This window comes from Oryctolagus cuniculus, chromosome 9 (genome assembly GCF_051225735.1).
Source record: "Oryctolagus cuniculus isolate XC-2025 breed Fujian yellow rabbit chromosome 9, ASM5122573v1, whole genome shotgun sequence".
Classification (NCBI taxonomy): Eukaryota; Metazoa; Chordata; class Mammalia; order Lagomorpha; family Leporidae; genus Oryctolagus; species Oryctolagus cuniculus.
In genome coordinates, this window is record NC_142875.1 from 110,580,537 (window position 1) to 110,606,485 (window position 25,949).

The following is a 25,949-nucleotide window of genomic DNA, read 5'->3' on the forward strand; positions in this document are numbered from 1 at the left end:
CTAGTCCCGGTCGGGGCGCCGGATTCTGTCCCGGTTGCCCCTCTTCCAGGCCAGCTCTCTGCTATGGCCAGGGAGTGCAGTGGAGGATGGCCCAGGTGCTTGGGCCCTGCACCCCATGGGAGACCAGGAAAAGCACCTGGATCCTGGCTCCTGCCATCGGATCAGCGCGGTGCGCCGGCTGCAGCGGCGGCCATTGGAGGGTGAACCAACGGCAAAAGGAAGACCTTTCTCTCTCTGTCTCTCTCTCTCACTGTCCACTCTGCCTGTCAAAAATTAAAAAAAAAAAAAAAAAAAAAGAATAATTTTGGGGCCGGTGCTGTGTCGTAGCGGGTTAAAGCACTGGCCTGAAGTGCTGGCATCCCATATGGGCGTCGGTTCGAGTCCCGGCTGCTCCACTTCCTATCCAGCTCTCTGCTATGGCCTGGGATAGCAGCAGAAGATGGCCCAAGTCCTTGGGCCCCTGCACTCGCATGGGAGACCAGGAGGAAGCTCCTGGCTCCTGGCTTCGGATCGGCACAACTCCAGCAGTTGCAGCCATCCGGGGAGTGAACCATTGGATGGAAGACCTCTCTCTCTCTCTCTGCCTCTCCTCTCTCTGTGTAACTCTTTCAAATAATTAAACTTTCAAATAATTAAATAAATCTTTAAAAAAAGAAAAAAGAATAATTGTAACTGATGCCAAACAAATCTGCTCTTACCACACATTTGCCTTTTCATTGTCCTCCCTATAAACAAATGGGAAACAAATAGGCAGGGGGCCCCCACACTGGCACCAGGATAATGTTGTCAGAGTCTTGAGTCTTCCCATTCTGTACTCACGAGTGCAATATGGAGCACTCACCATACACCAAGCCTGGTGCTAAACACTAGAAATCCAAAGATGGAAGGTTACTGCCCCTTCTCACAAGCAGCTCTCTTCAGGTGACTGTCATAGCATACAAAGTATTACTCCTCCCAGGGAAATGCAGATTTCAGCAGGGATCAAAGGCTTAAGCTAAAACACTAAAGTTCAATATTATAAGGGAAACAGTGACTTCAATGTGCAATGAAACCCTGAAAAAAAATGCCTTGTTTTTGTGAAGAATTTCACAAATTTGAGATTCCTGTCCCTTTTCTTCCTCTTTGTATCTTGGACTTGGCAAATTCTCTTAGTTTATTCACATTTTGTCAGAATGTGATCAGTTGGGGCTGGTGCTGTGGTACAGCAGATTAATGCCCTGGCATGAAGCGCCGGCATCCCATATGGGCGCCAGTTTGAGACCCGGCTGCTCCACTTCCTATCTAGCTCTCTGCTACGGCCTGGGATAGCGGCAGATGGCCCAAGTCCTTGGGCCCCTGCACCTGCGTAGGAGACCCAGAGGAAGCTCCTGGCTTCGGATCAGCGCAGCTCTGGCCGTTGTGGCCAACTGGGGAGTAAACCATCAGATGGAATACCTCTCTCTTCCTCCCTCCTTCCCTCTCTCCCTCCCTCCCTCTCTCTCTCTCTCTCTCTCTGCCTTTCCTTTACTCTGTGTAACTCTGACTTTCAAATAAATAAACAAATCTCTAAAAAAAAAAAAAAAGGAATGTGATCAGTCTTCTTTTATTGTCAAGAGTCAGAGGAAATGTACACAAACAAAAGGGAGGAAATCTGTATATCTCAGAAATTTCTAGCAGTTAAAAAAAATAAGCAAGTTTCCTCTTTTACCCTTAAAAATCTAAAATAACTTGCAAAGGGAGATCTAGTTCCTTATTTTAAGGTATGATAATATTATTTTAAAATAACAAACTAGTTGGTTTGCTAATATAGTTAGTGTGAATAATTCTGGAGATTTTTATTTATTTATTTTGAGGACCAGGTAAGAGATTTTAAAGATAATACATTTAGGCTGCTCTTAATACCAGAATAGAAGAGTGTTTCTAGGTTGAATTTAAAAAAAAAAAAAATTAACCATGATGTAATTCTAGATTTCCTTTAGACATCATTTGGTCACCATAGTAACACAGTGTTTTACTACCAGATCTGTACAGCAGAGAGAAAAAGAATAAGCAATTACTTACTGGGTTATCTGGGAGTACAGAATGTGACTACTGAGGTGATTCAGGATTAATACAGATTTCAGTGAGGATCTGTTTTAGCCAGGCAAGATGATTCAATCTCTACTCAGCTGAACAAAATTTGTAGCCACATCAGCTGTTGACATCATTTGGAATAACAGAAGCAGGCAAGCAGCATATCTCAGTGGTTAAGAGCATTGGCTTTGGGGTCAAGTTTCTTTGGTCCAAATTCTGGTTCTACTATTTACTAGCTGTCTAACCTATAAAGTTTCCTAACTTCTCTGTGCCTCAGTTTCTTCATGTCTAAAGCATGAGTAATAATACCCCCCCAAAGGGTTGTGGTAGGGATTAAATGACTGATTATTTGTGGTTTGAACAGTGCCTCACACATAGAAAGAATTTAGTTTATAAGTACTTGTTAAAGAAAGAGATAATAAAATTTAAATTTTCTAACTCCTATCTTTTGCTGGGTAGAAACAGTGAGAGAGATCAACATCTGAATCCATGGCAGATTGTTCCAGGCTATAACTTTGGTATATTCTTTTGAGAACTTCCCTGGTGCCTTCCTGGTAGCAGTTCTCTAAGATGTGGAATCCTGTGGCAGTCTGCTGTCTTAAACCAGAGCAGGGGGCAATCACAAGCACTCCTGGTTCCGGGAACATCAGAAGGCAAATGATCACAAAGCACAAAGGAACAGCCTGCCTGCCTAGTCAGGCTCCCTAAGCCACTGCCAACAACCTCTGGGAACATGGACAGAGAACAAGCAGCTGAAAAGGGAGGAAGACAGGTTTTATGGCAGTGACAAAGAAATCTAGTTGGTTTTGGTAATTTTCCCTTTCTTTCTAGGATTCAAAGGAAAAAAAACGTTTTTATCAATAGTGCTTTGTTTTCTCATTATACACAATTTCCATCTAATTTCTCTTCAACAAGCACTTACTCTGGCCAATTATTCATTTTACAGAACTACCTAGGCATCTTTTCTGGACCTGGAACAAATCTAAAGCATTTAAGCCAGGACAAAATTTCCAAACTGCCTGGGAAAAAAAGAAGGCATTTTGTCACCTGAGCCAAAATCCAGCAGCAGTACCCGGGGATCTCCATCACGTACCTTCATCTGGACTTAATCTCATGGATGGTCTCCTTGGGTCTTCTTGCTGAGGTGCAGTCCTTACATAGGAGTTTGGAGAATGCCATAAACCACCAGGAAAGCTTGGGAACATATTCATAGCTGTCTTCTGTCTTCCCCTTGGCTTACAGCAGGCTTCCTGGTAGGGAGACAAGATGACGCTGTGCAGGGTTGACTGTTAAACCATCTTTCCGCCCCCAGCCCCACTCTTGGTGCCCCTCCCTTCTCCTTTTCAAGGCTCTGGAATGTGTCACATGGGAAATGGATCATGTGGCTAAAGGGGAGAATGTGGCCATGTTCTCTCTCCCTCCCCCCACTTTCTCTTTCAGGAGCAAGGCAGCAGAAATCTCTGATCTGATTGGCTCTGACTAAAAATCTCCATATGAAAAGGAGAAGATTCAACCACCCCAACCTCCAGCTTTCTCCACTTTCTTCTTCTGTTTTTTAATCTGAAGATTTTATCCTGAGCGTTCAGAGTTGCTCGAAAAGGGAAGAAGATGCTTTCTCACCAAACCTCCTCTTGCTTTCTTACCATCAGTATCTTGACCTGGCACGGTGTTTCTCAGTCTCTCTGCGAAGCCCCCTTAGGGCATTTGGACAATCGCATGTTCAGCACCACGGACAGCATTACACCCCCTTCAGGGCTCCTAGAGTCATTTGCCTATTTCACTCTCAGGTAAATAAAATATTTAAAAAATATTTTCCTAAGGTCTCATATCTAACTAGAAATAACAGCATATATTTAGGGCTTCGGCTTACTGTACTACAAATTTATTGTTACCTTTTAAACATAAATCAATTTTGATTTTGATTAAATCCTAAAGACTATCTGACATCTATCTCCCTGTCCCCACCTAATCACCCATCCCCATGCTTTAAATACACTCTGTTTTGGAGGTGGTGGGATAAGATCTTTATAACATAGTTTACTGTTTGCCCATATCTATACCCATGGGAAAAACCACAGGAATGCACAGGAATTCTTGGGAAAACCAGTCTGGAGGTCTTCAGCCCCAAAAGTAGGCCTCAGGCAGGGTTGAGTGCCTGGTAGGAGCTGTTTTGTGCGGGTCTATCCTGCTTGCTGACGTCCTGGTTGCCATGGTGCTAGGTAACTGCTGAAGGGGATGATTTCTTTCAAAATCAGTCACCATGGGACCGTGCTGACTAAAGAAAGGAAGGGGAGAAAGGTCTGAATTGCTGAGGACAGCTTTCAATTAGCATTTTCAGTGCCAAATTTACCTAATGGGCTCTTTCTTTCCAGAATTGTGGCTGATCTTAAATGTTGAAAGGATTCTAGGAATTAGGATAGATCTGTTATTGTATCTCCCTTCACCCTCAGGAAGGACCACGGAATGCATTCACAGAGGGCTGGGGGGAACACAAGAAGATACTACCTCCCCTTGGGGTAGGACTTCTGACTTTTGGAACTTTTAGGACTAAGTCCTAAGTCCTAACCGGGGTGGGGTGGGGGGTACATTAGAACCGGAGGGTTAATACTAGGAACAGTTTATGAATGCTTTACAACTTTATGGGATAAAAGATAAATATTTTTGAATATGAATTGCTAAATGATTTTAGATATTTGGATAGCACTTGGATTACTTTAAATCAGGAATTTAAACTAACTATACACTTGTCTCATAACACTAACATGTCATTGTTCCTGAGAATCCTAACCAAGGCAATTCTTAAAAAAAAAAAATTGTTTGAAAGGCAGAATTACAGAGAGAGAAGGGAAGACACAGAAAGGGACAGATTTTCCATCTGCTGATTCACTCCTTAGATAGCTGCAATGGCCAGGGCTGGGCCAGGCCAAAGGCAGGAGCCTGGAATTCTATCTGGATTTCCTACATGGATGGCAGGGGCCCAAGCACCTGGGCCATCTTCCATTGCTTTCCCAAGTACATCAGCAGGGAGCTGATTGGAAGTGGAGCAACCCATATGGGATGCAAGCCCCAAGGCAATTTTGAATATGTACTTTTTCTAGAAGAAATCCTGACTTTCAAGGTGCAGAAAGGCCAACTTTGTAAAAGAAGAGGTGGCAGAGAGATGCAGGAGTGTAATTTCCAAAAGTAACGCTCCTTCCTGGCTCAATAGTCACAGCTTAAGATTCCATTCCTCCTAGTGCTTTAGCAGAAGAGTCAGATTCATTCAGCTTTTCTATGAGATACAGAGAAATTCAATTCTTAATTCTAACACTTGCCACCTTCAGGAAATTGAATTATCAAAAAAGTTGGATACGTGTTTGGAGAAATTCTTAGAGAATCATCAGATGGTGACTTGGATATGATCTCTCCTCTAGGTCAATATTATTACTACTATCAAGAACAAGTAATATTTAAGCATGTATCAGGTATTTACATACATGATGTTGAAAATGAACCCCTATTCAAATGTCCTTAAAAGCACAGGCAAGATATCACCAGGACCCAGCCTCCCACTCTTAGCCCTAGGTGTCCTTGCCTGTCCTTTAGAATCAAAAGGAACTCACTGAATTGAGTGACACAGCTGGCCCTACAATTTTCTAACCACCAGGCTGGCGCTGTGGTGTAGCGGGTAAAGCCACCTGCAGTGCCGGCATCCCATGTGGGCACCGGCACAGCTCCGGCCATTGCGGCCAGCTGGGGAGTGAACCAGTAGATAGAAGACCTCTCTCTCTCTCTTTCTCTCTCTAGCTCTTTCAAATAAATAAATAAATCTTTTTAAAAAAAATGTTCTAACCACCAGACTCAAGAAGTAATTTGCTTCTCCAGTAGATAAAATTTGTTGGCCAATATTGTCCTGAGGGGTTTGTTTGGGGAATTCCAGGTTCAGGCAGGGAAATTCCATGTCTGGGGCAGAAGGTCACCACCATCTGACCACCATAAAAATTCTCTAAAGAGCACAGTATCACTACCAATCAAAGGAATGTCACAAGCACCACTGATCAACCAGGAGCTTGGGCAAAAACTGAAGAACATGCACCTCTTACCCCAATTTCACTCTATAAGAACCTTCGTCTTTAATTCCTCTGGGAGCCTGGGAATTAAGCATTAGCTGCTTCATTCCTTGCTCTGCACTTTGCGAGTATCTACTTTTTACCGCCACCTCAATGTCAGTGATTGGTTTCTGTATGATAGGCAAGTGGACTCAGGTTTGAGGGTTCTACAGCAATACCTTCAACTAGTTTGGGAGAACTGTTCTGCAATACTGTCATTTAACCCAACAATCAGCCCAAGGAGACTTGCATTATTATTACCATTTCTGTTTTACTGATGAGGAAACTGAGGCTCTGCATCTTCTGTGGCTGTCTGGGCCAACAGCAAGCCTACAACAGCATGGTCAGAGGCAAGGCATTATTCCAAGGCTTTCCAGTTCCCTTGGAGCATGGATGTTGAACTAACAGTCAGAGGGCTTGGCACAGACACCACAGCAGGGGTGAAGGGAAAACTGAATCTGCAAGAAGAGGTAGCCAATACTCCCTAGATTTGATTAAAGCCACGGTGGTTTCAACTTCTGAACTATTGATATTCCTAAAAACCACAGTTGTCCTACTAGAAAGTACCTTGTCTCTTAGAAGTATAAATTCCTGACCCAGATGTGCCAACTCTCCTATTCTAAGGAATTGGCTATTCACTGAAAAGCTACAATGACAGGCTTGAGCCTGACTTTTTTCATCTGTCAGCACCAACAAAACCACACAGGTGGTCAAACAGCCACATCTACCCTGACAGGCTATGGGAAAAGGTATACCAACCTACTGGAGGAAAACACCCACATGCATACACGTCAAAGTCATATCTTGATGCTTTTCCCCAACAAATGCAACACAGCAGTGGTAAAAGTTCATTCCATCCCATTACCACCATCGTCCCTGTTGATGGCCCAAGTTTCACCAAATGGTAACCCAATAAAGACATTATCATCTGTCTAGCCTGAGCTACATCAAAGGACCAGCCTCACAGGCTAAGAATCTTCCATCTCTGGCAAATCTTGTCTATTCCTGACTTCCATGTTAGTGACTTTACATTGACCTTTCCCAAACCAGGATGCTTACTCCATTCATATCACAGTGGCCTCCCTCCTGAATAAAGCTCATTATGCCCTGTCCATCCGCTATGTCAAACTCTAGCCTTCAGTCCTTCAGAAATTTTTCAAATATATAACTATCCAGATTAGGAGGGCTTAAATCAAAAATTAATTTACTTTCACCTAGAGGGAACTTGTAAAGCAGTGGTTCTCAACCATAGTTGCACAATAGGGAGCTTTAAAAACCACTGAGGTGTGGGTCTTAATTCCAGAAATTCTGATTTAATGGGTCTAGGGTCAAGTTTGGGCATTAGGATTTTTAAAAGCTTCCCAGATGACTCTAAGATAGAGATCCTGTCTTAAGGCTCTGTGTATCTCGATGGACCTCTGTTCTACAAAGCATCCACAATTCAGTGTCTAGGTGACATGCATAAGTGTGGTGGGAGGCTCAAGCAAAAAACTCATATACTGATCATATACTGTACCCTAAGTTCTATGCTGACAACTTATGTAGTCTTTTCAACAGTACATCACTCTATCATTATAATAACCCTACGAAACAGACACTGTTACCTTTATTTACAGTTGGGAAACTGGGGTTCAGAAAGTTCACACAGACTGATTGGCAGACCCAAAATTTTGATTCCCAATTCTGCAGAATTTCAATGGCCTTATTTTGAGATGTCAAGCCTCTTAAAGCTGGATAATCTCACTCTACAAGAAGACATCCAGGCTTCAACCCAGAAATCCTATTCTACTGCATCTATGGATTTTCCCTGCAGCATTTTCTCTTGAATTCCACACATACAGTCCAGCTGACAGGATACATTCTAGGCTGTTAAAATGAAGTCAAGTTGAATAGGGAGAACTTCTTGATAGGATACTTAACAAGTCTATACACTAATACCTGGATTCTTCTCCATCATTGCTAATGCCAATCCGGATTTAGTTTTTACTACAGATAAAGCTATATTGCCTACCAACAGCCATTCCTTTTGGGGCTTAGAATTATGTACTCCATGAGCATTCCTCTGCTTTATACTCCAGAAAGTACACACAGAATCAAAATATACTGAGTAGGTGCTGACACTAAAGTGTAGCAGGTTAAGTCATAGCTGCAGTGTCAGCATCCCAGTGGGCTCTGGTTCAAGTTCCGGCTGCTCCACTTCCAATCCAGCTTTCTGTTAATGCACCTGAGAAAGCAGTGGAGGGGCTGGTACCGCAGCTCACTAGGCTAATCCTCCGCCTTGCGGCGCCAGCACACCGGGTTCTAGTCCCGGTCAAGGCGCCAGATTCTGTCCTGGTTGCTCCTCTTCCAGTCCAGCTCTCTGCTGTGGCCTGGGAGTGCAGTGGAGGATGGCCCAAGTACTTGGGTCCTGCACCCCATGGGAGACCAGGAGGAAGCACCTGGCTCCTGGCTTCGGATCGGCACAGCACGCCAGCTGTAGCAGCCACTTGGGGGGTGAACCAACGGAAGGAAGACCTTTCTCTCTGTCTCTCTCTCTCTCTGTCTAACTCTGCCTGTCAAAAAAATTAAAAAAAGAAAAGAAAAGAAAGCAGTGGAGGATGACCCAAATAAGAGACCCAGAAAAAGCTCTTATAGCCTGGCTTCAGCCTGGCCCAGCCCTGACAGTTGCGGCTGTTTGGGGAATGAGCCAGCAAATGGAAGATCTCTCTCTGTAACTCTGCCTTTCAGATAAGTATATAAATTAATAATCTTTAGAGAAAAAAATATACTAATTTGCATAGGATGCTGCCAATGTCAAGATGGACTCTAACACCTAGTGAAATAGGAAGCTAGAGTTTAGAATTAAGTACTTAAACATATGTGTGTATATATATGTATATATATATATATATATATATATTTGAAAGGCAGAGTGACAGAGGAAAGACAGAGAGAGAAAAAGAACAGTTCCATCCCCTGAATCACTCTCCAAATGCCACAACAGCTAGGGCTAGGCGGGGCTAAAGCCAGGAGCCAGGAATTCCATCCAGATCTCCAACACGGGCAGGCGGCAGGAACTCAAGTACCTGAGCCATCATCCCTGCTTCCCTATGCATTAGCAGGGAGCTGGATTGGAAGTGGAGTAGCCAGAACTTGAACCAGCACTCCATTATAGCAAACGGGCACCCCAAGCAGTGGCTTAACCTGCTGCACCACAACTGCCACCCCTAAAAGCAGGAACGTTTGTAATGTGCCAGGGATACATCTGAGTAACTAGCGGCTACACTCCACGTTTCATTCCGTGAAATCCACATTTCATTCTGGCTGAGAGGTGGGGTTGGTGGGAGGTAGCAGGGGCCAGAGAGACTCCATTGGAAAGAGGACACTTCAGCAGCTGGATGGTACCTCGAAGATGCTACAGAGCAAAATCCAATGCTTGTGCAGCTGTCCCATGGGTCCTGGGAGGAAAAAGGAGTCAGATTAGTCAGATCCCTCAAGTATGCTCTCAAATTCCTGACACCTATCCCCACAGTAGCCCTTGCTCAGGACTATGACTTTTAAAATATTCCTTGTTCCATTCATTTCCCAATTCCTACCTGTATGCCATATATCATGGACAAAATGTGTGGCATTTCTGCCTTCCAGTTCATAAACATGTACAGCTACTTAAAAAGAGGAAAAAAACTCCCTCTACTGTCAATAGTTTTACCTCTCACGTACGCTACCAGAGTACCTCGAAATATTCATAGAAAATGGAATTAAAAGATAAGTTTATTGTGCAAAAAGAAAATCTGAAAACCACACATAAGTTTTTAATATATATTTTCCATGAACTTTTTGAAGGGCCCCCATAGGTATGGATTTCAAAATTTTTTTCTCCACAATAAACTTATTTTTAATTCCCTTCCCCACGAACTTTTGGAAGAAGCCTCGTTTACGTCACATCTTCCCATCATTACCTTAGTTCACGTTCACAGTCCTCTCTTGGTCTGCTGAAGGGAAAAAAAAAAAATTCTTTGGCTCCTCACGTTTATCTCTTTTTGTGTCGCTCCCAGAGTCATCTTTTCAAACAACGAAAACTTCATCACTCATTTTTAAAACCGTGACCGGCTGTCCCACTCCTGTTTGTTCACTTGATTCGCTGAAACCTCTCAGCGTCCAGAGCCAGTATAAAAACGGAAAGAAAGGAAGACATTCAAGTATGTGGAGTTTTGACTGCAAAATCTCGAAGGCTGTGGGGCTGTGCACTTGAATCCATCGGGTCAACGTGACGCACGTTTCCTGAACACCAAACTTGGCTGCCTCTTAAAACCCGGCAGAAGATGTTTGAAATTTTTGCGCGCTAAAGGCCAAGCGCATGCGTGAAAGGCCCCGGGCGGGAGTCTCGCTTCTCCGCAGCCAGATCTCGCGATGTTCGGGAAAGGCCGAAGACCAGAAATGTTTTTTTGTGGCGTTGTCGTGCCCGCCCCTCCACCTTTTTATTTTTTTTTTTTTTTCTTTCCTGGCCCCAATACATTAGTGCTGCAGTCAAAAAAAAAAAAAAAAAAAAAAAAAAAAGACAAATCAAGACTCCGTGGCAAGAATAAATTAGGTTAACGTAATTCTACGAAGGGCTTCCATCTGCGAGGCCCCGGAGGCCGCACAACTAGTTCTTCAGAAACATGAGAAAAACGGAAATAAAAATATTAAAAACCCAACCGATGGTCTCGTTAGGAGCCAGTATTTGCTTTATTTTCCTCTTTTCACTACATTAAAAATCCCATTGGCTACCGAGCAGCCCGGTTCCCCGCAGCTGCCACTGCGCTTGCGCGGCGATCTGTTTACGAAGGGGGCGCCGCGTAGGCCGCGCTCCCTGCCTCCCTGGGCGCCCTCGCCGGCTGCGCTGGCGTGCGCCTCGTCGGGAAAATCAGGTGTTCTTTTGGGAGGACCGGTCAGAGGTTTAAAACAGGACAGGTCGCAAACTTGAAGCCAGTGAAAATAACGGTAACGGGACTCGGAGCCCTCAGAAGTGGGCGAGGCGGCAGCGCCGTCATGCACGGTGTGAGAGCCCCGCAGGCCCCTTTCCAAGACGCGGTGAGCGGCAACAGTGAGCCAAACGCGAGGTAGATATTTAGGGAGCCCTGCGGTAAAAATGCGACTGAGCCTGAACCACGTGCCGGCGTGATGAGGACGAAGCTGAATCAGAAAGGCAGCCATGCAGATTTTGAAACTGAAAAGAGGTGACTCTGGAAAAGCACAAGCCAATAAGCAAATCTGAGAGATGGTTTGAAGTTCTTTGCAAAGTTTCAGGTGGCTTAGAAGACAGTGGTGCATATAAAACGAGATCTGAGGAAGCTTCGTGTTTTAGGTAGCACTGGTTCCACTTGAAAAACAGGCAGGAAAGCAGATTTTTAAAATAGTCTTCGTGGAAGGGTCTCTGATGATACATTTTAATCTGGATCTTTAGAATTGGATAAAAAGCATATGTATTAACTGGTAATTTTATTGGACTATAGTTTTTTTTTTTATTTGAGAGGTGTAATTTCCATCCTTTGGTTCACACCCCAAATTTCTATGATGGCTGGGGCTAGGCTGAGGCTGGAGATGGGAACTCAACCCAGGTTTCTCCACAGAGGTGGCAGGAACCCAATTTTTGAGCCATCACAGCCGCTTCCCAGGCTCTGCTTAAAGCAGGAAGCTGGAATCAGGAGCTAGAGACAGGTACCCATGGAATCAAGACCCTCACATTCTAGGCATCCACAGGCATCTTAATACTTAACCTCTAGGCCAAACTGCCCCTGGAGCAGTTTGGTGCTGAACGATGAATTTGAAGACTTTAATTTGTAATAAGAATTTTCTACAAGGTGAGATTTCTTTCAGTAACATGAAATTAAGTAGAGGAAATGTGTGGATAAATGGGCAGATGGGGCCAAATTTTGAAGGTTGTAAATGCTTCCAGTATCCGAGAAGGCATCACTTGAAAAGGGTAGCCTTTAGATTGTCTTAATGTTTTCAATATGCTAGTAAAATTTATTAAATCTTGTAGTTTGGCTTCTTGCTTTTAAACATGTTGGTACCAAAGTGAGGAGTGACTTTAAAATCCTGCTCCATAGCTAGAGGTACAATGCCGCAATTGAGAGAGGATGCTGACCAGTTTTTTGAGGCAGTATTAACTGACACTTTCTTCATGGAGGAGGAAAAGTGTGGATAAGGTGAAAGAGCTTCTGATTCACCTTAATAATTAAGAGTGACTCAGATAGATGGCTGGTTTTGTTGAGACAACTCGTGTAAAACAAAGAGGAACCTTTTATTGCACGTGAGAAGATGGCTTTAATGAAGATTAAGTATGAGAATAAGAGGAGTTGATTAAGACATTTGAATCCTTTGATACTCCTGGTGCATTTTTATGGGATGAAAATTGTAGTGTTAGACTGGTAAGGTATACAACTTTTTCTTTGCTGAAAAAAATCCATTGATGTATAAAAGAAACTGACTAGTGTATCGATCACCACGTGACTCAGGAAATATACTTCCCAAATTTATACAATCAGTGTTGAAAATGTTAACCATTTCTTTTTAAAAATTAATTATTTTATTTTCATTTTACATGAAAGGCAGAGAGATGGACACAGGGGTCACCCATCTGCTACTTTACTCCGCAAATGCCTACAATAGCTGGGGCTGGGCCAGGCTGAAGCCAGGAATCTGAAAATCAATCTAGGTCTCCCACGTGTGACAGGGACCCAAGTTCTGGAGCCATCATCTGGTGCTTCCTAGGCTGCACATTAGCAGGAAACTGGGATTCACTCAGATATGGGATGTGGGATCCTAAGTGTGTCTTTTTCTTTTTTGACAGGCAGAGTTAGAGAGAGAGAGAGAGAAAGGTCTTCCTTCCGTTGCTTCACTCCCCAGATGGCCGCTACGGCTGGCGCACTGCGCCGATCTGAAGCCAGGAGCCAGATGCTTCTTCCTGGTCTCCCATGCAGGTGCAGGGCCCAAGCACTTGGGCCATCCTCCACTGCCTTCCCAGGCCATAGCAGAGAGCTGGACTGGAAGAGGAGCAACTGGGACAGAACTGGTGCCCCGACCGGGACTAGAACCTGTGGTGCCGGCACTGCAGGCGGAGGATTAGCCTAGTGAGCCATGGTGCCAGCCATCCTAAGTGTGTCTTAACCATGTACCAAATGCCCACCCCAACCATGTAGTTTCCTTAGCCAGTATTTTTGGCATCCTCCCTTGTAATTACCCTGACATTGTAAATTAGTGGAAAAACTGTACTCATGTACATTAGTGAACGTGGGCTCTTGATTTATTATGATACCAAGGCAAATAAGAGATATTATGGAACTATTTTGCTTTTGCTTCCAGCTCTCTGCTCTGTTAAGTATTGGCAGTATTCAGTATTCTCTATCACTGTTTCAGTCAAAGGGAAGAGCAAGAGAGGGATGGACGAGACAGAGAAGGGCAAACTTAGCTTGTGAGTGTTCAGCAATGTCCACTGAGGACATCTTTGCTGATTCACTCTTCTGCTGGGGAACTCCACCCCTGCGTCCTTCCACCCCTGTATTTGCATGGCTGAATTTTTCATTTCCTTTATGTCTCTGATAAGGAAAGAAACCTTACTGTTCTGTTATCTTCGATGTATTAAAGAGTCATTTATTGGCCAGCGCCACGGCTCACTAGGCTAATCCTCCGCCTTTGGCGCCGGCACCCTGGGTTCTAGTCCCTTTTGGGGGGCCGGATTCTGTCCCGATTGCTCCTCTTCCAGTCCAGCTCTCTGCTGTGACCCGGGTGTGCAATGGAGGATGGTCCAGGTCCTTGGGCCCTGCACCCGCAAGGGAGACCAGGAGAAGCACTTGGCTCCTGCCTTCGGATCAGCGTGGTGCGCCAGCCACAGTGGCCATGGAGGGTGAACCAACGGGAAAGGAAGACCTTTCTCTCTCCCTCTCTCTCACTGTCCACTCTGCCTGTCAAAAAAAAAAGGTCTTTTATCACCATCACAAGGTGGCTGCCCCAGCCCTAAACATCATGTTCTCATATGAAAGGGTATGGAAAAAAAAAAAAAAGCTCTTCTTGAAACTTCTGTCTTCTTAACAAAGCCAAAAAACTTTCCCATATGATTTGACAGACTTCCCTTTCATATTATTACCCAAGATTTTACCATATGACTACTTCTAGCTGAAAGATTGACCAGGAGGTATGATACAGTAGATAAAGCCACTGCCTGAGTTACTCGTATCCCATATGAGTGCCAGTTCAAGTCTCAGCTGCTCCAGTTCCAATCCAGCTCCCTGCTAATGCACCTGGGGAAACAGCAGAAGATGGCCCGAGTACTTGGACCCTGCCATCCATGTGGGAGGCCTAAATGAAGCCCCTGACTCTTGGCTTCAGCCTGGTCCAACCCCAGATGTTGTAGCCATTTAGTGAGTGAAACAGCGAATGGAAGATTTCTCTCTTGTAACTCTACCTTTCAAGTAAATAAATATATCTTTTTAAAAAAAGTGACTAGGAAAGTACTAGGGTACTTCAAATGTAAAAGATAAATTTATTTTAGCACAAAAACTTTGAAATCCATGCAGTTTTTTTTTTCATAATCACTTTTCATTAATTTTTGAAGACTCTTCATATGTCCGGGGAAAACAAGTATGCTCTTTAAACTGCTGTATTTAATATAGTAGGACTTGGCCGGTGCTGCGGCTCAATAGGCTAATCCTCCACCTGCGGCACCAGCACACTGGGTTCTAGACCCGGTCGGAGCGCTGGATTCTGTCCCAGTTGCTCCTCTTCCAGTCCAGCTCTCTGCTATGGCCTGGGAAGGCAGTGGAGGATGGCCCAAGTGCTTGGGCCCTGCACCCACATGGGAGACCAGGAGGAAGCACCTGGCTCCTGGCTTCGCAGCGGCCATTGGAGGGTGAAACAACAGTAAAGGAAGACCTTTCTCTCTCTCTCTCTCTCTCACTGTCCACTCTGCCTGTCAAAAATATGTATATATATATATGTATATAAATATATAAAGTAGGACTTATGGGAAATACAGGAGATGACCACTCAAAAACTAATCTGAGGACCGCAAAAATTGCTGTGCCAAAGTGGACATTTGTCCTAACAGGATACCCACATCTCAAATTAGAGTGCCTAGGTCCATTTCCAGCTCTAGCTCCTGACTTCAGCTTCCTGATAAGGCAGACCCTGGGAAACAGCAATAATGGCTCAAGTACTTGGATTCCTGCCACCCGTATGGAAATTCTGGATTGAATTCCCAGCTCCTGGCTTCAGTTCCAGCCCAGCCCTGGCTGTTGTGGACATCTGGGCAGTGAAGGTGGATGAAAGCTCTCTTTCTCTGTGTGTGTCTTCTCTCTCTCTCCCTCTTTCTCTGAGTGTATCTGTATGTCAAATCAAAAAACAATTGCTATGGAGGTCAGTGTTGTGGTGCATCAGGTTAAGCTGCCACTTGCAAAGCTGGCATCCCAAGTGAGTGCTGGTTTGAGTCCGAGCTGCTCCACTCCAGAGCCAGCCGCCTGCTGATGAGCAGCGGAAGATGGCCTGAGTGCTTGGGCCTCTGCCACCCATGCAGGAGACCTAGATGGAGTTCTAAGCTCCTGGCTTCAGCCTGGACAGACTGGGCCATTGTGGTCATTTAGGGAGTGAACCTGTGGATGGAAGATCTCTGTTTCCTTCTCTCTCTTGTAACTCTACTTTTCAAATAAAAATAAATCTTTTTTTAAAATTGCTATACTAGTAAAAGATGCTACCAAAATTAAATCTCTGCTGGCATTTGTACTTAACATCACAGTCGTCCTTTAGGCCTGTGCTGTTTAACGTAATAGTGCAGCTATTGAGCACTTAAATGTACTAATCCAAATTGAGATATACAGTTAGTGTAAAACATATAGCAGATTTCAAGAAATTAGTATAAAGGAAGTGTAGAAATGTATTTTTATATTGATTTTCATACTGATTACATGTTGGAATGTCATTTCACCTGCTTGCTTTTACTTTTATTCTTTAAAAATGTGGCTGCTTTTACAGCATTGCACAATGTATCTCCTGTTTCTGTTGGAATAAAGGTTAGAACCTTTATTCCCAGAGCATCTTCCGCGCTGGACAAGCTCGTGTGTGCCCTCGAGGGTATACCACCCACAGCAGAGAATGTTGCTTTACACTTTGCTTTACTCTTGGCAGCTCAGTGGGGTGAAAAGCCTGAAGCCTCTAAACAGGTCTCTATTTTATTTTTTAAAGATGTATTTATTTATTACATATAAAGGCACAGTTACAGAGAAAAGAACAGATCTTCCTCCATCCAATGATTCACTCCCTAAGTGGCTGCAACGGCCAGGGCTGGGCCAGGCCTGTGCCAGGCCAAAGCTAGGAGCTTTCTACGGGTCTCCCATGTGGGTTGTAGGGGCCCCCAAACACTTGAGCCATCTTCTGCTGCTTTTCCCAGGCCAAGAGTATAGCAGCTGGAACTGGAACCAACGCTGTGATATAGGATGCCAGCAATGCAAGCAGCGCCTTTGCCTGCTGTGCCACACTGCCAGTCCCTATAAAGACCTCCGTTTCCACTAACGGAAGGCATTCCTGCAGAATTTCTGCCTTTTCCCTATATATTCCTAAGTTTTTCTATTTATTTGTGGAAAGGCTTGCCCATGATTGCTTCAGAATGTTTGTGTGCTGGGAAAATTAAAGAACCAAGATATTATATTGATGTTATAATTATGTTGACTTTATTTCCCTATATACCAAAGGCTTATGAGCTAAATAATGACTATGTGTGGCATATAAAGTTTTTATTATGAGAGACAGGACTCTCAGAAAGCAAAAGGAAGAGAGAATTCCAATCCTATATTTTCAAAGAGTTGGTATATGATTATAGTGATTTTGCATAGTGGGAGCGAGCAATAATAGGGAAATAAGATAATTCTTCTAGTCCCCAACGTAACATTTAGTACATCATGTACTCAGTTAGCCTCTTCTCCCAGCTAAAGTTCACCTTTTCAGTGAAGTCTTCCCTGTTCTCTCTAGAACATTTATAGCATTTTGTGTACCATATTTGACCTTGTACTTGTGCTACTACTATGTAGTTTTTCTGTATAGAATAGTGTTTTTCTTTATTTTTTCTTGTTATATTAGAATTACATTTTTAAAATAATCAGTTAATTGAAGAGCAGAATGACAAAGAGAGATACAGAGACAGAGACAGAGAAAAATATCTTCCATCTACTGGTTCATTTCCCAAATACTTGGAATAGCTAGACTAGGCCAGGCTGAAATCAGGAGCCAAACTTCATCTGAATCTCCCATGTGGGTAACAGGAACCCAAGAACTTGGGCCACGACCTGCTGCCTCCCAGGCACATTAGCAGGAAGTTGAATTGGAAAAGAGAACCCAGTACTCAAACTGGCACTTCAGTATAGAGTGTAGGCATCCCAAGAAGCGGCTTAACCTGATGTGCCACAATACCTACTCCAGGAATTTTTTTTTAATTCATTTATTTGAGAGGTAGAGTTACAGCCAGTGAGAAAGAGAGGGAGAAAGGTCTTCCATCCACTGGTTCACTCCCCAAATGGCCGCAATAGCCAGCGCTGTGCTGATCCGAAGCCAGAAGCCAGGTGCTTCTTCCTGGTCTCCCATGCGGGTGCAGGGCCCAAGTGCTTGGGCCATCTTATGCTTTCCCAGGCCACAGCAAAGAGCTGGATCAGAAGAGGAGCAGCTGGGACTCGAACTGGCGCCCATATGGGGTGCCAGTGCCACAGGCGGAGGATTAACCTACTGGTCCCTATTTTTAGTTTTTATGTGGAGAATTAAATCTCCTTCTCATTAAAGAGAGTGACTATTTTGTTCGCTTTCCAAAATTTCATTAGTGACTAGACTTACTGTTCATACAAATTAGGTGTGCTTAAGTACTTGTCAAAATTTTAATTATGCTGCATCCCAAAATTATTTTAGTAATAGAATATTTCTAAAATTTAAAATATTAGTTGAGGGGCCAGCACTGTGGCATAGTGGGTAAAGCTGCTGCCTGCAGTGCCAGCATCCTATATGGGCACTGGTTCGAGTCCCAGCTGCTCCACTTCCGATCCAGCTCTCTGCTCTGGCCTGGGAAAGCAGAGGAAGTGACCCATGTGCTTGGACCCCTGCACCCACATGGGAGATCTGGAAGAAGCTTCTGGCTCCTGACTTTGGATCAGTGCAGCTCTGGCTGTTGCAGCCGTCTGGGGAGTGAACCAGCGGATGGAAGACCTTTCTGTCTGCCTCTGTCTCTCTGTAACTCTGTCTTTCAAATAAATAAATAAATCTTTTAAAAAATAAATAAAAAATAAAAGTTGATATTTGACTCACATCTCTAGTGCTTAAGAAAGTACAACAGGGGACAGGCACTTAAGGACAATCATAGCAGCCTTGGGACACAGCATCACTCAACTGTGTCCCTGGGTTTGAGTTTCAGCTTCCTGCAAATGCACCCTCAGGGAGGCAGCAGGTGATGGTCTCTATACTGGAAACCCAGATTGAGTTCCTTCCTAGCTCCCAGCTTCAGCCTGGCTCAGCCTCAGTTCTTTCAGGTATTTGGGAAATGAACAAGCAGATGAAAGATCTCTCTCTCTCTCCTTTCAAAGAAAAAAATTGATAAAACTCTGTATTGAATAACATTAGAAAGTCAAGCTAACATGTTAGAGTAGGTACTGGTGAGTTTTTTAACCTTTTATTTTATTGGGGCTGGCATTGTGGCCAGATGGTTTAACTGCCACCTGAGATGCCAGCATCCCATATCAGAGGTTCTAGTTCTGGCTGCTCCACTTACAATCCAGCTCCCTGCTAATGTGTCTGGGAAAGCAGTAGCAGTTGACCTCTGCCACCCATGTGGGAAATGGAGTTGCAGGCTCTTAGCTTTGGCCTGGCCTAGCCCAGCCATTGGAGCCATTTGTGGGGAGTAGACCAGTGGACAGAAGAGATTCTCTCTCTTTCTTTCCCTCTCTCTCTCTCTCCACCCCTCCTTCTCCCTCTCTCTGTAACTCTGCCTTTCAAAAAAAAAAAATAAATCTTTAAAATTAAAAAAAAATTTCATTATGACTAAATTCATGGTAAATATAGACCTGTGGTAAATGTGCATCCATACTCATGTTTCTCTAGGTCTTCCTTCTCCCTTTACTCATGCCTTCTCCCTTACCTCTTCTAATTTAACTTATATTTTCTGGGGCGGAGATGGTGATGCAGGTGGTTAAATTGCCACTTGCGAAGCTCACATCCTGTACTCGAGTGCTGATTCTGCATCCTGGCTCCTCTGCTTCAGACCGACCTTCTTGCTAAGATGCCCTAAATACTTGGGCGTCTGCCCCTTGTGTGTGAGGCCCGGATGAAGTCTTTGTGTCACTCTGCTTTTCATGTAGATGAAAATAAACATTAAAAAAGTAAACTTATATTTTCCAGCAGAGAGCTGGACTGGAAGAGGAGCAACTGGGACTTGAACCTGGCACCCATACGGGATGCCGGTGCCACAGGCGGAGGATTAACCTAGTGTGCCACGGTGCCAGACCCTTGTTACTATTTTTTAAAAAGACTTATGTATTTATTTGAAAGGTAAAGGTTTCAAAAAATATTTTAAGGTTTATCTTATTTACTTAAAAGAGTTACAGAGGTAGGGAAAGAGAGAGAAATCTTCTGTCTGCTGGTTCACTCCCTAAATGGCCACAATGGCCAGGGCTGAGTTTGGCCAAAGCCAAGAGCTTCATCCTGGTCTTCCGCATGGGTGGCAAGGGGCCAAGGACTTAGATCATCTTCCACTGCTTTTTCAGACACATTAGCAGGGAAATTGATCAGAACTGGAGCAGCAGGGACTTGAACTTGCGCACATAGGGGATGCTGGCATCAAAAGCAGTGGCTTTACCTGCTATGTGACAGTGTTGGCCCCTGACTTGATCATACAGTATTCTGACCCTAATCTCATCATGAGAATATGTGCTCTGTTAGAATGACCTATATGCAAAAGAGACTTGACCATTAAGGCAGCCAGATTAAACTGGGAGCCCCTCAAATGCAGAAACTCCATTTTATTTGTCTCCATTGCTGATTTGTGTCTGTGACTCCAGCATCCACCATAATGCCTGATGCATTGTGGATAATCAATAGATTCATACTGAGTGAATGAAGTACACCTTTAATCAAACTATCATATGTTTCATGTGAGCTTGAATGTGCCCTTACATTGGATATGGAGAATATCTCTTACATAATTTGAAGCTTCCCCAGACCATCTGTGGGCGGTGGCTGGGTAAAGACTTTTGGCTGTAAAGAACAGTCCCACTTGTTACTGCAAGTCATGTGTGGAATATGTGTGCATGTGTGTTTATGGGTGTAACAGAGTTCTTAGCTGTTCTGCCAAGTCCTTTAGACATGAAAAACTAAACTATGGGACCTTGAAAGGGTCCCAGGTAAACAGAAATTAGGGATCCATTTTGAATCTTGGATGTTTGCATATCTTTGCCATAGGAGCCCACGGCCCATCGCTCCAGCACATAATGCCTGCTGGTCCCCCAACATCTTCTCTCTGCATTGTCTATTCTATACTCACAGTAATCCTTTGGTTCTTACTGTGCTTCCCAGTTCTAATCTCTGAGTGAAAGTGTAAGATTGGCTTGGCTGAAAACCATCTTCCTTCTTTTGGACTCTAAGCAGAAGCCCACATCATGGCCCAGGGATGGACACTTTCTCCTAGAAGGGGCTGTAGATTCATAGGTTGCTGTGTCAAATGTGTTAGGACCCTCAGTAGAAGACAATAGGAGCTGTCTCTTGGGTTATCACCTGAATACCTACTTTGCATTTATTTGTTTAATTTTATTTGCAAGGTAGAGAGAAAGAGAGATACAGACAGAGATAGAACTCCCATCTACTGGTTCACTACCTAAATGTATGCAGCAGCTGGGACTGGGTCAGGCCAAAGCCACGAGCTGGGAACTTAATCTGTGTCCCAAGTAGGTGGCAGTGACCCAGCTACTTGAGCCTTTACTTGCTGCTTCCCAGAATGTTCATTAGCAGGAAGCTAGAATTGGAAGCAGAAGCAGGACTTGAATCCAAGGCAGTTTGATATGGGATACAAGCGTATTAACTGTTAAGGCAACCCTTTATCTTACTTTGCATTTATTTTGTTTAGAGCCATGGAATTGGCCTCGTTGGAGGATACAGAAATTTAAGATTATGGATGTATATTAGATGTCAAGGTGAATATGTCACAGAGGCAGTGCATGTGTCCTTGTGTGTTTCTGGGGACCTTTTCTGAAAGTGCTAGTTTTTGTGGGACAAGATCAGATTTAAATTATTATCTTGACTTTGGAAGTAATTGTGTGTGACCATAATTGGGTCATCTTTTACCTTCAGTTCTATTTCTTTACTTGTTAATGCTTATAATACCTATCTGAGGCTGGCGCCACGGCTCAATAATCCTCCACCTGCGGCGCCGGCACCCCGGGTTCTAGTCCTGGTCAGGGCACCGGATCCTGTCCTGGTTGCTCCTCTTCCAGTCCAACTCTCTGCTGTGGCCTGGGAGTGCAGTAGAGGATGGCCCAAGTCCATGGGCCCTGTGCCCGCAGAGGAGACCAGGAGAAGCATCTGGCTCCTGGCTTCGGATCAGTGCGGTGCGCCGGTCGCAGCGGCCATTGGGGGGTGAACCAATGGAAAAGGAAGACCTTTCTCTCTGTCTCTCTGTCTCTGTCTGTCTCTCTCTCTCTTACTGTCCACTCTGCCTGTCTAAAAAATAAAAAAATAAAAAAATACCTATCTGGACCGCACAAACAGTTGTTGAAACACTCTATAATAAAATAATGTTAAAATCAGATTATTATGTGGGTAATATGAAAATGATCAAAATGTTTAATAAGTAAACTATGCAAATTTAGAGTTCAGTTCAATTTCTTGGTGATTAGAGTTCTTGTGTATGCATGTAGAAAAGTAAATTTGAACTATAGCTATGGTTTGACACTTTGCAGGATTAAAACCGACAGTCCCGGCTTTGTGCTGCCCTTCTGTGCTGTTTAAACGCAGAACTGTTTAGTGACTGTTCTGTAGACGGAATTCTATCTTATTACCAACTCTCTTCTGTCCTCCTGTGGCCACAGAGGGCCTAACTATTTTGGAAAGTTGGATCGTAACTTTTGGATCTCTTCAGTAAAGGAAAAGCAGGAAAACTATTCTGAAACAGCCTAGGTCAGAAAATCTAATCTAGAGTTAAGGAAACAGGCAACAAATGTCATTTGACCCTGAGTTATAATTGATCCACTGATACAGGAGACCCTGAGCAAGCTGATGAGGTTTGAAGAACACTGTCATGACTGCACTGGGAAAGTTTTTTTGTCACAAATAATAGAAGTGCAATGCATTGGCCTTTTAATGTACTATGCATTTGTTTTTAAAGATTTATTTATTTATTATTTATTTATTTGAAAGAGTTACACAGAGAGAGAAGGAGAGGCAGAAAGTGAGAGAGAGAGATCTTCCATCTGCTGAAGTCAAAAGCCAGGAGATTCTTCCATGTCTCTGATGTGGGTGCAGGAACCCAAGGACTTGGGCCATTTTATACTGCTTTTCCAGGCCATAGCAGAGAGCTGGATCAGAAGTGGAGCAACAGGGACTCAAACTGGTGCCCATATGAGATGTCAGCATTGCAGGCAGTGGCTTTACCCACTGCGACACAGGGCCGGCCCCAATATACTATGCCTTTGTAATGAAGTCTTATAATTATGTTTATTTGGTAAATAAGAGAATCTGTTTGGTGAGAACAGAACATGTTGTCTCTACAATGATTTTCTAAGCAAAATATTAGTTGAAATGAGAGACTCAAAAGCAAAGCTAATTATGTGCTAATTTTCCTAGCACATTATCCAGTAGTGGTTACTCTCTTTTTTTCTGAAAGATATTTTTGTTTATTTATGTGAAAGGCATAGTGACAAAGAAAAAGAACCAAAACTTCCATCTGCTGGTTCGCTCCCCAATTGGCCACAACAGCCAGGGCTGGGCCAGGCCAAAGCCAGGAGTCTGGAACTCCATCTGTGTCTCCCACGTGGGTGGCAGAAGCCCAAATACTTCAGCCATTTTCCTCTGCTTTCCCAGCCTCATTGGCAGGGAGAAGGATCAGAGGTGAAGCAGCTGGGATTCAAAACTGGCACTCATATGAGATGCTGACATTGCAGACATCAGTTTAACCTGCTGAGCCACAATGCTTGCCCTATAGAAGTCACTTTCACAGAGGTTTAAGGTCATTTGTCAGACTGATAATTGTGAAAATTGAGAAAAGATTTTGAAGGAGGTAGTGTAAAACCAGAGAATGAAAAGAGTGGTGAGGGCAGTCATCTGTGGCATCTTTAAAACAAACAAGGGGCTGGCACTGTGGCGTAGCAGTAAAGCTGCCACCTGAAGTGCCAGTATCCCATATGGGCGCCGGTTCGAGTCCCGGCTGCTCCACTTCTGATCCAGCTCTCTGCTATGGCCTGGGAAAGCAGTAGAAGAGGGCCCAAGGGACCAGCGCTGTGGCTCACTAGATTAATCCTCCGCCTGCAGCACTGGCATCCCATATGGGTGCCAGGTTCTAGTCCCAGTTGTTCCTCTTCCAGTCCAGCTCTCTGCTGTGGCCCGGGAGGGCAGTGGAGGATGGCCCAAGCACTTGGGCCCCTGCACCCTCATGGGAGACCAGGAGGAAGCACCTAGCTCCTGGCTTGGGATCGGCACAGCGCCGGCTGTAGCAGCCATTTGGGGAGTGAACCAACAGAGGGAAGACCTTTCTCTCTCTCTCTGTCTCTGTCTCTGTCTCTCTCTCTCTCTGTGTCACTGTCTATAACTCTACCTGTCCAAAAAAAAAAAAAAAAAAAAAAGCGGACCCAAGTCCTTGGGCCCCTGCACCCATGTGGGAGACCCGGAAAGAAACTCTTGGCTCCTGGCTTTGGATCGGCACAGCTCTGGCTGTTGTGGCCAACTGGGGAGTGAACCAGTGGATGGAAGACTCTCTCTGCCTCTCCTTCTCTCTCTGTGTAACTTTGACTTTCAAATAAATAAAATAAATCTTAAAAAAAATAAACAATTTATTTTTATTTGAAAGGTAGACTGACATTTTCCACCTACTGGGTCATTCCCCTAAATGCTTGCAACTGCTGGGGCTGGGCCAGGCTGAAGCCAGAAGCCAGGAATTCAATCCGGGCCTCCCATGTAGGTGGCCAGAAACCAAGTACTTGAGCCATCATCTGTTGCCTTCCAGGATACACAATAATGGGAAGCTAGAATTGGGAGTAAATATGGAACTTGAACCCAGGCATTCTGATATCAGATGTGAGCATCCCAAGTGCTATCTTTTTTTTTTTTATGATTTATTTATTTGAGAGGCAGTTACAGAGAGAGGGAGAGGTCTTCCATCTGCTGGTTCATTCCCCAAGTGGCTGCAACAGCCAGAGCTGGGTCTATCCGAAGCCAGGAGCTAGCAGCTTCATCCGAGTCTCCTGCACAGGTGCAGGGGCCCAAGCACTCAGGCTGTCTTCTGTTGTTTTCCCAGGCATATCAGCAGGGAGCTGGATCAGAAGCAGAGCAGATGGATGCTTAAACTACTATGCCACAGCGCCAGCCCTCAAGTGATGTCTTCACTGCTGTGCCAAATACCTGCCCCTCTGGTACCTTTTTAGTATGCTTGGTCCTCCACAGTCAGACCTCACCCTTGGCCCCTGCCTGGCCTACTTCCAGACTGGTTTCCTGATAATAGAAATCATCTGTTCTCTGCTTAGCTGAGGTGTGTATGTGCATATTTTATTCATGTGAATATACAGCATGCATATACATGAGTCTGTCTTTTTTTAGCCCACACCAGTCAAATCATCACATCTTCCACTCTACCAAAACTATCCCTCTCAAAATGACCTCAGTGGCCAAGTGCAATGGCCAGTCCTGTGCTCCTTTTGCTTCTCTGAAGTTCTTCCCATGCAGCAAAGTGATCAGAGTTAGCCAAAGTCAGGATGAAACTCTCTCTGCTCATAGAGGACTTACCCCAAATGGAGTAAAAGCTGGTGTATACTGTAACAGAAAATTTACGTGATCTGGGCCCTATTTCCTCTTGGATTTTACCTCCCGCCTCCAAGCACCCACTTACTGTGTTTCTGGCTTACTAGTTGCCTTGTTGTCTCTAAATTATCCTCAGCACATTCCTACCTCGGAGCCTTTGGATTTGCCATTTCCTCTTCCTGGAGCATAGAAAATACCATGGGCCATGCCCTCATTTCCAGCGGGTTGCTTCTCAAATGTCACTTTATCGAACAGGCTTTCCCTTCTTTCCTCCCTGCACCCTAAACTCGTTTGTTTCTTCACACTGAAGCAACATGACATCTTCTGCTCGTTTGTGTTTTGTCCGCCTTCCACTCTGTGACAGTGGGACTTCAGCTATCTTTGTCCTCTGCTGTGTCGCTGGAGAGCTTGGCGCCTGGGAAGGACTCATTAAAAATTTAATGAAGGAAGAAATGAACACTTACATAAGTGATTATTCAGAGTAGTCAGGAGCAGAAAATGAGCAGTTTCCAATTTTTTTTTTCCCTGGGTGTCTGTTTGCATAAACTGAAGACTGAGATCTGAATCCAAGAAGAGTTTTCTCCTTCTTATTTTTCCAATGTGAAGAACAGGATGTAAAGATGGTGGATTGGTGGCAAATCTGTTCACTGTTCCAAATTCCACATGTTAGTCGCAGAAGTTGTCCACTTATGTTCCTCTCATGCTACTGGTCATAAACCCAGGTTTTGATATTTATTTCCTATTCCTATGACACTGGCAATACTAGTATACTTGTATTTGTTCACTACTTAAAATGATACTTTTTCTTTAAGTAAAAATGCCTGA

At 44.2% G+C, this 25,949-nt stretch overlaps 1 protein-coding gene and 1 long non-coding RNA gene across 5 annotated transcripts in view; one reads left to right on the forward strand and one right to left on the reverse strand.

Annotated features, from left to right (window-relative positions):
• The window catches only part of GPR19 (G protein-coupled receptor 19), a 36,888-nt gene extending 25,972 nt beyond the window's left edge, over positions 1 to 10,916 (reverse strand). For 2 of the 4 annotated variants that reach the window (XM_070049398.2, XM_051850782.3), the window contains exons 1-3: positions 10,079 to 10,916; positions 9,525 to 9,577; positions 3,146 to 3,302 (exon numbers count right to left, since the gene is read on the reverse strand). In XM_070049398.2, the coding sequence (XP_069905499.1) occupies positions 3,146 to 3,151 (6 nt within the window). In that variant the 5' untranslated portion in view covers positions 3,152 to 3,302; positions 9,525 to 9,577; positions 10,079 to 10,916. Of the gene's footprint in view, positions 1 to 3,145; positions 3,303 to 3,695; positions 3,826 to 6,401; positions 6,471 to 9,524; positions 9,578 to 10,078 lie in introns of those variants that run through there. The other 2 variants (XM_089304616.1, XM_051850784.3) reach the window with 2 other exon arrangements.
• A 5-nt stretch (positions 10,917 to 10,921) lies between these two features.
• Positions 10,922 to 24,902, forward strand: LOC127492139 (uncharacterized). The gene is made up of 2 exons (XR_016213497.1): positions 10,922 to 11,221; positions 24,625 to 24,902. It is a non-coding gene; the product is annotated as an uncharacterized LOC127492139 (long non-coding RNA).
• The last annotated feature ends 1,047 nt before the right edge of the window (positions 24,903 to 25,949 follow it).